The 12500-nt window shown below is 38.8% G+C and overlaps 1 protein-coding gene across 1 annotated transcript in view; it reads left to right on the top strand.

The window, feature by feature from the left end:
- LOC115220456 (inter-alpha-trypsin inhibitor heavy chain H3-like) overlaps window positions 1–12500 on the top strand; it is a 244046-nt gene that overhangs the window by 230185 nt on the left and 1361 nt on the right. The window contains exon 12 of the mRNA XM_029790584.2: window positions 1015–1374. Coding sequence (XP_029646444.1) covers window positions 1015–1374 — 360 coding nt within the window. The remainder of the gene's footprint in view (window positions 1–1014; window positions 1375–12500) is intronic.

Below are 12500 nucleotides of genomic sequence, written 5' to 3' on the forward strand. Positions count from 1 at the left end.
CACACGGAAGGAAAGTGCTCGAATACTGAAGGTAGAGTAATATGCTTCTTTTTTTTTTAATTAAAGCTGCAAAAGTATCACAAGAAATGCTACTCAAAGTTTCACGTTCCCGCTCATCAGGCAGCTGTGATCAAGAATAGGATAAAATTCTATTCTATTCCTGATCACAACTGCCCGACGAGCGAGTACATGAAACTCTGATTAGTAGCTTTTGTGATGTTTTTGCAGCGTTAATAAAACAGTATACATATATATATTAAGTGATAGGAAGAGAGAGAGAGAAAAGAAAGAGACGCAGATAGGGTATGTCAAATACTATACAATAAAAATCTGATATTTTAATTCATAATTTTAGGGTGGTGGATTGGCAGAACCATTAGGGCCTCTCATGCCCAACCTTGCCCAGGGTCGTTATAATCGAAGCATTATAATCGACTAAACCCCACTCTTTAAAACTGCTGACATTTTGCCTAAATTAGAAGCAACTAAACTGCATATCTAATACTACATTATATGATCTGTCTTTAGTTGTAGCTCTTTTTAAGACAGCCAGCTGTGATTTGAGGGCTATTTGCCTTGTCTTTCTACCAAATTGAGCTATCCTAAGAAATTTCTTTCTTTCGTTGGCTCGTTTGGCTATTAACATTTGTCACTGTACCGAAGTACTATTTTTCTTTCTCAACATACCAGAATAAGACAATAATTTAAGTCTGATGTCACAGCAGTTTCTGTCATCTAAGCTTCTCATTAATTATTGATTTCAAATATTATTTCATGTGTTTTATATTTTAAATCCAGCACATACAAAGGTGATGCCCCAGCATGGCCGCAGTCCAAGATTAAAACCAATATAATTATAAAATAACCTTCACTGAACTTGCATTAATCTTATCTGATGCAAATATTATAAATTTTTTTCAGAGAAAAAGTATTTTTTTCTGTCGCTTATCTGACTTTTTAATAAAAATCTCTAAGTTGTCATTTGCACATAGATTTCTATTTTTGGTTTTGTAGGAATTAACATTACCGCCAAAATAGTCGAAGGCAAAGGCCGTTTTAAACCAGACAGACCTCTTAGAACATATATTGGCCAAATATATATTACGTCTCCTCACATGACCGCAACTGTCACGCCGCACAAAATAACCTTTAACAACCATATATTTACATGGGATAACGAGACAGGTGTGACGTCATCCAGCTCGACGTTGGGCATAAATGGCAGAGGCAAATATATGGAATTTGGAATTTCTAAAGGCCAAAAACTGCTCATAAGAAGAAATTTGGAATCTAAGATGGCACCAAATGAAGGTTATTTGGATTTCTTCGTGATTTCTGGCAAAGGATTTTCAAAAGAAGCGTCAGGAATAATCGGTATGTCCTTTTTACTCTTTCGATAATTACTGCGTCAAATTTTTGAGAATTTCTTTTCAGTTTCGTGAAAACCTTTTATGGTTCCAGATTTTCTTGGTCGTGCTGGTACTGAATAAACCTCAACCACAAAAATAAAGAAAACTTTCATTACAAAACCTGCTTTGATACTTTAGAATTTCCATAACTTGTTTCTGAAAGTGAAATTTATTGTATAGAACTATAGGCGTAGGAGTGGCTGTGTGGTAAGTAGGCTGCTTACCAACCGCATGGTTCCGGGTGGCGCCTTGGGCAAGTGTATTCTACCATAGCCTCCGGCCTACCAAAGCCTTGTGAGTGGATTTGGTTGACGGAAACTCAAAGAAGCTCGTCGTATATATGTATATATGTATGTGTGTATTTGCTGGCGTGTCTGTGTTTGTTCCCCCAACATCGCTTGACAACCGATTCTGGTGTGTTTACGTCCCCGTAACTTAACGATTCGGCAAAAGTGACCGATAGAATAAGTACTAGGCTTACAAAGAATAAGTCCCAGGATCGATTTGCTCGACTAAAAGTGGTGCTCCAGCATGGCCGCAGTCAAATGACTGAAATAAGTAAAAGAGTAACTATTAATAATTTTGTATTCTGACACTATAGGCTAAAATAGTTTTGATAATCTCTAAATGTAGATTATAGCGGTGTGGCACTATTGATTAAGTGGGTTATAGTATTATGCAATCATAGACAGTACTAATTTACCGTAAGGTTGCACTATTGGTTATAGTAAATTGGCACTTACAACAGGTTCCTTCCTATCGTGCAGAACTACACTAAAAGTGTAAAATAGTTTGGTACTATAGACAGTAATATTAATGCAATATTTGATTATAGCACGTTACAGTATTATACCCACGTAGATTATAGTAAGGTAGCACTGTTGCTTATCGTATGTTATATTAATCTGGCACTTACCATAGATTCCAGGAGAGCGGAGTTTCACTACTATAGAAATGCAAAATAGTGTGGTAGTCTAAGCTGTAGTACTATTTCAGCATTTACCATATATGTATATATATATGCCAGTGTTTTACCCAGTGTAGTACTTAAAAATTCTAAGAAACTCTGTTACCAAAATAACCACTGCATCGATTGCTGTATTCGTAATGAGTCTGTACCATCTATATACCTACATATACCTGCAAATAAAAATCTTGTAATTACTGCGTAAAAGATAATACTCTTTAAAGATGTAGTTACTTCATTGGTTGACCAACGTACCTGTATAAAAGTCTGTCAGCAACATTTTATAGTTAACTATAAATGAGCTGAGCGGGAAGCTAAAGTAATTGACCAGAGCGAAGAGGGAACTGGAACCGTCTCCCGTTTCACTTTATACCCGGAAATAAAACTCAGCATAAAATTTATCTTTCACTCTTACAGATGCTATATATCTTACCAAGATATTTATATTTGTTTAATGAGTTCCGAACGATTGAGAGATTAAACAGCATTTTGCTGCACTGCAGTGCCATGTTGCACTACGTTATACACACACGAGTGAGTAGGCAAGTGAAAGAAAATGGCACTCAATAGTAGGTATTCTAACGTCATCATGTGACCACACACATACACTCTTGCCGACCTTACTCCGGTCAGATTCCAAGTCCCCACAAAAGCCCGTCAGATATCATGACCCCCCCAACAGCTTCCTGTCTAGCCATGCGGTCCACGAAAATCTCCTTTCTAATGTAAACCGACGCCGCTGCTATATTGATCTCCCTTCCACCTGCTTTGACCAGTAGTGGCCCATTTTCCAGTAGCGATCTTGGATTTCCTGTAGTTCTCCTTCGGTAATCTGAACCTAAACGACGCAGATTTCTGTTAGAAGACTGCGAAACTTTATGTCGCATGGAGCCGAATGAGATATTATTATTATTATCATCATCATTTCATATCTATATATATCAAGTTAATCTCAACATGAAAACACAAAGAGAAACCACAACAACGCGAGGACGTGGAACAAGTATAGTGTTATTGGACGCTCTGGAAAGGAAAGAAAGAAGGAGGATTTAACGCTTCGAGCGGAGCTCTTCGTTAGAAACATAGATCCAAGAAAGAGAAGACGGAGGGAAAGAAATCGCCAACGGTACACACGCGGTCACATTTTGGATATATATATGTGTAAGGAAAATAATGTAATGTAGAAAATGCTAAAATAATTTTATCATGCAGAATATTTTAGTACCGGTTTCAGCCTTTGCGACTTTTCAGCTTAAGGTAAAGCATGAAAAGAAATTGGGGAAAAATTAAATGAAATGTTTTTTTTTTATATTTCCATAGTTTTCAAATACAAGGGACATTTCCCTTTTTTTCTGTCTGTCTCTCTCTTTTTTTATTCTTGTGGGGGCTTGGTAGCAGGTAGTAGCAGTCCTAATATTTGATAGGAGTCCTTGATTTTGATTGATTAAGCAGCAGTAGTAGCTGAGGGATGAGGCAGAGAAGAAGAAGAAGAAGAAGAAGAAGAAGAAGAAGAAGAAGAAGAAGAAGAAGAAGAAGAAGAAGAAGAGAAAAAATAATAAAAATGCGGGACTGGTATGACACTTGACCATTGAAGAGGATTCCACCAACATCCTATTACTGCCATACCACTCTTTCAGAAGAGTAAGTAAGAGAGACAAAGAAAAAAGGAAAATGTTCCTTGCACTTGAAAAACTATGGAAATATTCTAAAAAACATTTCATTTTATTATTCTACAATTTAATTGCTTTTCATATGTTATTCTAAGTTGAAAAAGTCGCAAAGTCTGAAACCGGTACTAAAACGTTCTTCATGATAAAATTATTTTAGCATGTTCTACCTTGACTTAAATTCCTTATACATATCAACTCGTGTGTTCCTTTTCAACCTTCAACACACACACACACACACACACACACATATATATATCAGATAGGTAGATAGATCCACACATATGCTTTGGTCGGCCCGAGGCTATACTAGAAGAGACTTGCCCAAGGTACCACGCTGTGAGAATGAATCTGGAACCATGTGGTTGGTAAGCAAGCTACTTACCACACAGCCACTCTTACGCATATTGATCAAATTTTTAAGTTCTATTTTTAAAAAACAAAATGTGTTTGCTTTAAAGACATATCCTTTTAATATACGTTCATACTGTTAAACTGGTTTTGAATGAAATGTCAGTAGTCATTTTGGTTTAGTTTTCATTGCTGATCGTCACTGAACTGCCATCTTGCTGCTATTTCTAGCACATCGAGTGACTGTGTCGAGGCTCCCTCGTGGTTTAGAGATATTCAGTAGCTACAACAAATGCCGTAGGCTTGTCAGTAAATACATAGCAATGATTATATAATGCATTATAGTGCGTAAGAGTCAATTACGTGTAATTACTCATACCGAATCTATTAATTAATCTGCTCTTATAATGCATTATAAAATTACGGTCAATTAAGAATTTCCTGATAGTTTGGATATCAGCGCGTTCCTTAGAATTAGTTGGAAATTAAATTTACCTGAAACAATGTCATTTTAAGAGTCATAATAGGGAGCTTTTGACCTGTATTTCCATGAAAGGCTGTGAGGAACATGTACCACAATGTAAAAGTAAATGGATTTTCCGTCGGTTTCGGCGATGATTTCTCCAGTTGTTCATTCAACGGAAACCAACTGCAAAGGCAATGTGTACAGCGCCTTCCTACAAACCAAAATAAAAAAAAAGAAATAGTGTCTGAGTATTCCGCAGCAATATATATATATAACTTAATAATCAGGCGGCGAATTGGCAGAGTCGTTAGAACGTCAGATAAAATGTTTTGCGTTATTCGTTCTGTATCCTCGCTTTCTGAGTTCAATTTCCGTTCAGGTCAACTTTGTCTCTTATTCTGAGTAAAATACAAAACACTAAGGACTCCATATAATTGACACAAACCCTTGAAGGCGTGCTCCAGCATGATCGCAAAGCTGTGACCAAAATCCGTAAGAGAATAAACACAATATTTATATTGCTTAAGTGAGCTGACAGAACCGTTAGTACGTCAGGCAAAATGCTCAGAGGTATTTCGTCTGCCGCTACGTTCTGAGTTCAAATTCCGCCGAGGTCGACTTTGCCTTTCATCCTTGCGGAGTCGATATAATCGATTTAATCCGTTTGTCTGTCCTTGTTTGTCCTCTCTGTGTTTAGACCCTTGTGGGTAGTGAAGAAATAGGTATTTTGTTCGTCTTTACATTCTGAAGTTAAATGTCACCGGGGTCGGCTTTGCCTTTCATCGTCTCGGGATCGATAACGTAAGTATCACTTGAACACTGGGGATCAATGTAATCGATGAACCCCCTTCTCCCGAAATTGCTGGCCTCGTGCCAACATTCGAAACCAATTTTTATATTGTTTATGTTATTCTTATAATAAATACATCAATGGGAAATAAACATGTCACATAAGTGTGGTATATAAATTATTGAAATAATTTCTCCGAATCGACAGTGACTGTAATTTGCTCGGTGAGAGTCTGGGTTCAAATCCAACTTAATGTACTGAACTTTGATATAAAAAAGAAAAAGTACATAGCAAAGTGTAGTGAGGTTTGTTAAAACTACATCAGGCGTAGGAGTGGCTGTGTGGTAAGTAGCTTGCTTACTAACCACATGGTTCCGGGTTCAGTCCCACTGCGTTGCGCCTTAGGCAAGTGTGTTCAACTGAAACCTCAGGCCGACCAAAGCCTTGTGAGTGGATTTGGTAGACGGAAACTGAAAGAAACTCGTCGTATAATGTGACCGCGTGTGTACTGTTGGCGATTTTTTTCCTCTGTCTTCCCTTCTCTGGATTTTTCCTTCTCCTATGTTTCCGACGAAGAGCTCCGCTCAAAACGTTAAACTCTCCTTCTTTCCTGAGCGTCCAATAATACTATATTTGTTCCACGTCCTCGAGTTGTAGTGTTTTTTGTGCTTTCATGTTTGGATAAACTATATATATATATATGTCTGTGTGTGTGTGTGTCTGTGTGTGTGTCTGTGTGTGTGCGTGTGTGCGTGTGTGTGTGTGTGTGTGTGTGTGTGTGTGTGTGTGTGTGTGTGTGTGTATGTCGGTGTTTGTCCCCCCAACATCGCTTGACAACCGATGCTGGTGTGTCTAGATCCCCGTAACTTAGTGGTTCGGCAAAAGACACCGATAGAATAAGTACTAGGCTTACAAAGAATAAGTCCTGTGGTCGATTTACTCGACTAAAGGCGGTGCTCCAGTACGGCCACATTCAAATGACTGAAACAAGTAAAAGAGTAAAGAATATAAGAAATTTGTAGAATAAAATTTTTATATCTTTTACTTCTTTCAGCCTGTTCGAATCCAGTACTTATTTTCTAAAGTCTGGCATTCATTCTATCAGAATGTTCTATCAAACCGCTAAGTTTGGTGGATGTAAACAAACTGATACCAGTTGTCAAGCCGTGGGGGAGATATCCACAGGGTGTTTGCGATGTAATTTGAAGTGTGTATGTGTGTGCGTGTGTGTGTGTTCGTTGGCATTTGTATGTAGACGGAGTCGAATGTGTGTCCATCCGCTCCTCACCGTGGTGGGGACGCTGGCAACGGGTAGTGTCAGAGCCATGCCGTCGGCAACTTCGGTTCCTGGTAGGGCCACCCAAGGCGGATTGGTCTGACACCGAGTGGTATTAGGGCCACAACCCGGCAGACGGGGCTCTGGTGAAAATCCTCGGTGTGTCGGTTTCGGCAACCGGCGGCTCCTTGGTCGTTCTGTCCCTGTGTCTGCGGACAATCTACGGCAAACAGGATGTCTCTATATGCGGGATTGTTGGGGACCACTTGTAAAGTCCACATATTCCCACGAAACTTCTTCGATACCTCGAGGATGGTAGAAGAAGCCGACTCAACCCGCCCAGGGTGAATGTCGCCACAAGTACAAGTACAAGTATGTGTGGACATGTGTATGGGTGCGTGTGTGTGCCCTACTTTCTCTGTGTCACTCTTTCTGTCGGTCTTTCTCTTCGTATATATGTATGTGTGTACGTGTGTTCGTGTGTGCGTGTGGATATGTGTGTGTATGAGCGTGTGAGTGAGTGCAGAAGTGTATGTATGTGTGCACGTGTGTGCGGTGTGTGTGTGGAGCTATATGTGCGTTCGTGTATGTGTATGTGCATGTGTGTGTGCGTGTGTGTGTGTATGCGTGTATTTACGTTCGTGTATGTATGTGTGTGCATGCGTGTATGTACGTGTGTATGTGTGTGCTTGTATGCGGTGTTGTGTGTGGAGGTATATGTACGTTTTGTTTGCGTGCGCGCGTGTGTGCATGCATGTGTGCGTTTGCGTTGTGTGTGCGGAGACATATGTGCTTTCATGCGTGTGCGTGCGTGTGTGTGTGTGCGTCAATGTACTGAGTAGTGGGAACGAACACGAAATCACGCGGTTAGAAAGCGAGCTTCTTAACCACGTAGCTACGTTTGACCCTATTGTGGACATACTATACCATCAGTTTCTTTCAATAGCTACGGATTTGATTAAAGTGTTTGTTATATACATCTTATTTTCAACATATCCTCGACATTTCTAATAACATAGTCACAATGTAGAGTCAAATGAAAGGAACCACTATAATGTGATGGACACTTAATGTAGCTTTTTTCCAAAGTATATTCACTTTTTGACGTAAAAAGAAAATAGATTACAGCTCTCACCGAGACAGAATTGTTAAGTGCATAACAAAGAATATAGTTTTCAAAGATATTAACTCCTTTGTCTGTGTCTTAGATAACTTAGATAACTTAAATATGTTTCGACCAAAGATATGTTTCCAGCAACGCCTGGCTGATAAGGGCCGGTTTCCCGGTTTCTTCGGCGTATAGGTTCCCCACCTGGACGGGACGCCGGTCCGTCGCAGGTGAGCTGCAAGATGCAGGAGGAAAGAGTGAGAGAAAGTTGTGGCGAAAGACTCAGCAGAAGTTCGCCATTACCTTCTGCCGGAGCCGCGTGGAGCTTAGGTATTTCGCTCATAAACACACACATCGACCAGTCTCAGATTCGAACCCGCGATCCCCCCCACCGCGAGTCCACTGCTCTAACCACTAGGCCATGTGCCTCCACTTGGTCCGACCATGTCTAACTTAATAGCACCACCTGATACGATTAGCTAAATCCTTTTAAAGTCAAGTTTCGTGGTATCATGATCCATTCGAGTAGGGAGTTCTCATTGATTGAGTTTTATCCAGGTATAGATGGCTTATCTGGTATTCCTTGAAGAAATTTGTCCAGGTTCCACTTAAAGGTAATGGGATCCTTTTCCTCTTTGATCTGTTTCGGGACAATGTTAAAGAGGGCAGAGCCTGTTGAGCAACAGAGATTTTGTTGCAGTGTATTTATGTGTTGTGATTCTGAATTATGTATATCATGAGTTTCTCTAAATTTTCGACATTCTTTTTCAAAATATTCGAAAAGAGATTTGGGGCGTGTCATGGTCTTTGACTTTAATAATTATAAGGAATGGAAAGGAATCACTGCATGATCTATCTTTAATATCATTCCGCTACAGTTCGATTACGCTTATAAAGCCATAGCTAGAAGCTCTCTCTCGCTCTGTATCTATCTATCTTTCTCCCTCTTTCTTTCTTTCTTTCTTTCTCTTTCTTTCTTTCTCCCTCATTCTTTCTTTCTCCCTCTCTCTCTCTATCTATCTATCTATTTCTCGGTTGCGACGACGCGGGTCCCAGTTGATCCGATGAACGGAACAGCCTGCTCGTAACTTAATATTTCCCATAACTTAACATTTCGGCATAAAAGAAACCGGAAACGAATAAGTAATACTGGGGTCGATTCTTCATTCGACTAAAAATTCTTCTGGACGGTGCCCCATCATGACCACAGTAAAGTAAAAGATAAAAGATAACACACACACACACATACATATATAACAAAAACAAATATCTAACCCCATAAAAAACCGAAACTGATGGTGTAACTGGAGTCGTCATATGGCTGAATTGTCAGCGCACCGGCCAAAATGCTGAGCGGGGTTCAAGTTCTGCCAACGTCGACTTTGCCTTTCATAATTTCAGGCTCAATAAATTAAGTACCAGTAAAATACTTAGGTCGATATTTGTGACTTAACTCCGCCTCCAAAATGTCAGGCCTTGTGCCTATAGCAAAAAAGGAGTATTATACTGTTGTGAAAGAAGGACTTTGCCGTCGGGCCTCGAAAAGCTGGCGTATTTCCATAAATCAAAGCAAAACTCTGATGGTTTTGTAGTTGTCCCATCAATTAGAACAACCACATCGACAGCAACTGGTGAATGAGAAAAAACCAGCAATATAATCGATGATGTTGACACATCGACTGCGGTGTTTAGGACGTACTCAAGAGGAAAGAAGACAGATTTCCTTGTTTAACAGTCGGGAAAAGACCATGTGGTTATCTTTTTCGCTGTCACGAAGACCAGCAAAAATCAGTCTTCAAAATGGCTGAAAGTGAGACAAAAACATGACAAACCGAAGCCTACTACAACCATTGATATTTTTTTTAAGTAATAAAAGAAAAAAAACCATCAGAAGAGAAAACGAGCTAAAAATGCAAAGTTGACAAAAAAAGAAAAAACGCAAGAGACGATCACATACTTTCTACTATCTCTTAGCTACCACCTCTGCTTTCGTCGAATTAGCACGAGATTAGGCCTTCTTAGTCGCCACTGACATCAAAATGGAGAAACCGTTCTACTACGGGAAATTGGATTGCTCGGATACGAGAAACAGCCAAAGATGACGACGATATATACACACGCACACACAGGCGTATATATACATGGTGTACTTCTAATTCAGTATATATATATATTCATATATACATACGTGTATTTATGTGTATGTATATATATATATATATCATACATATATATTCATATATACATACGTATATATATATATATATTCATATATACATACGTGTATTTATGTGTATGTATATATATATATATATCATACATATAATATTCATATATACATACGTATATATATATTATATATTCAATATACATACATACGTGTATGTATATATAATATATATATATATATATATATATATATATCAGACATATTCATGTATACATACGTATATATATATATATATATATATATATATATATATATATATATATCATACATATACATTCATATATACATACGTATATATATATATATATATACACACACACACACACATGATATGTTTATTTATCAATCAATTGTCTTCTGTATAATATGAATGTTATAAACGTATCTGAAACAGAATATATTTTTGATTTCGTTCCATAGTTTATCAGCCAATTGTCTTGAGAATAATATAAATATTGCGTGTGGAAGAGATTAAGTTTTCGATATCATTGAATACTTAAAGCGCTACAACACGCGTAGAGAATAGATTCTAATAGATTTCCTGTAAAGACCGACGGTTTTGCAGAATTGATAGAATGGCAAATTATATTTCTTGAAACCTTCAATTATAAAAATTTTGAGTTCAAATCCTACCAATCTCTTCTTTAAATCACTGGACTGCGGCCATGCTGGTGCACTGCCTAGAAAATTTTTTAGTTGAATGTATCAATGTCATAGTGCTATTTTCCTCACAGACGGTGCCCAATTAATTGACCCTACTGTACTGTGTAGAAAACAAAATCAAGAATTTTATGCTAAGCCCGGTGCTTATTTAATCCGTCTCTTTTGCCGAGCCGCTCAGTCATAGGACGTAAAAGCACCAACACCGGTTGCCAAGCGCTGGTGGAGGAGAAACAGAGACAAAGACACAGACACACAATCCAGTCACAAGGCTTTGGGTCGACCGACTGCGGTTATAGTAGAAGACACCTGTCTAAGGTGTCACGCAGTGGGACTGAAACTGGAGCCATGTGGTCAGGAAGCAAGCTCCTTACCACCCAGCTACACCTGCTCCACAGTTGACAAAGCCTTTGATATTTCGCGAGGTAAGAAAAAATGTGTAACAAGGAAGTTGAAAGGATTTATTTAATTGTCTATGCCGTCACTCAAACATTTCTGACTTGACGGTTGTAAGAATTCACTGCTTTAAAGAATTTCATCAGATACGTCTTCTTTTTGTTTTATGTCTTTGCGTTGTGAAGTCAATTTCTACTGGTGTCGACCATGTCTTGTGTGTTTGTGTGTGTGTGTGTGGGGGGGGTGCTTGTGTGTGCTTGAGTGTGTGGGTGTGAGTTTGTAAGCGTAAACTCGTGTGTGTATTTGGATTTATGTATATACATTCATATATGTATAGTAGTATATATACGTGTATGTGTGTGTGTACGTGCGCGAAGAGACGTGTCCTACTTAGTGGTTAGGCTGTTGCACTCACGATCGCTACAGTGTGTGTTCGCTTTCCAGACCGGGCAGCGTGTTGTGTCATTTCACGTTTTTCCCGTCCCCTTTCGATCAGAGGGAGTGCTGACTTGCTCGCCTAGTCAGCAGGGTGGCGTCATCCGATGGCTAAAACGATGCAAAGCGCATTGGGACCAGCGATGGTTGGCCACGTGATATACATATATATATATATATATATATATATATATATATATATATATATATATATCGGATGCAGATATGCATCGTTAGAGAGATGTCCTCTTGGTATTAAAAAAAATCGCATTAAAGTCCGTTCGAACGGGACAGTCATGTTGAAGTGGCTATGAATATTAATTTGTAATACAACTACTGCGTTTATCTCTTAGAGCGATTTTAGAACTAGTACATTTTACTTGTTGCAAAATCAGTGACTGTGTGTCGCTTGAATTTATATACATTGCGAACAGATGAGGTGTCCAGTACCGAAGAGAGGCAGAAATAGCCCGAAACCAGACTAGTAATCTGCTCCTGTCGCTAATTGGTAGGGGTGCGCTCCCCTGCTCCCAATGTATTTGATGCAGGTATACATCATTAACCAGCTAGAGGATATGTTCTTTTTGGGTTAAAAAACTCGCAGTAAGTCCATTACATGCTAGTTCATCTCTTAGATTTTAGAAATAGCTTTTTTGCTTGTATATACATATATATATATAGGGGGGAGAATTCACAAAAAAAAAAGCAAAAGACGAAGACAGGTGATGTAGACAACAAACAGATG

Source organism: Octopus sinensis, linkage group LG16, assembly GCF_006345805.1.
Source record: "Octopus sinensis linkage group LG16, ASM634580v1, whole genome shotgun sequence".
NCBI classification, from domain to species: domain Eukaryota; kingdom Metazoa; phylum Mollusca; class Cephalopoda; order Octopoda; family Octopodidae; genus Octopus; species Octopus sinensis.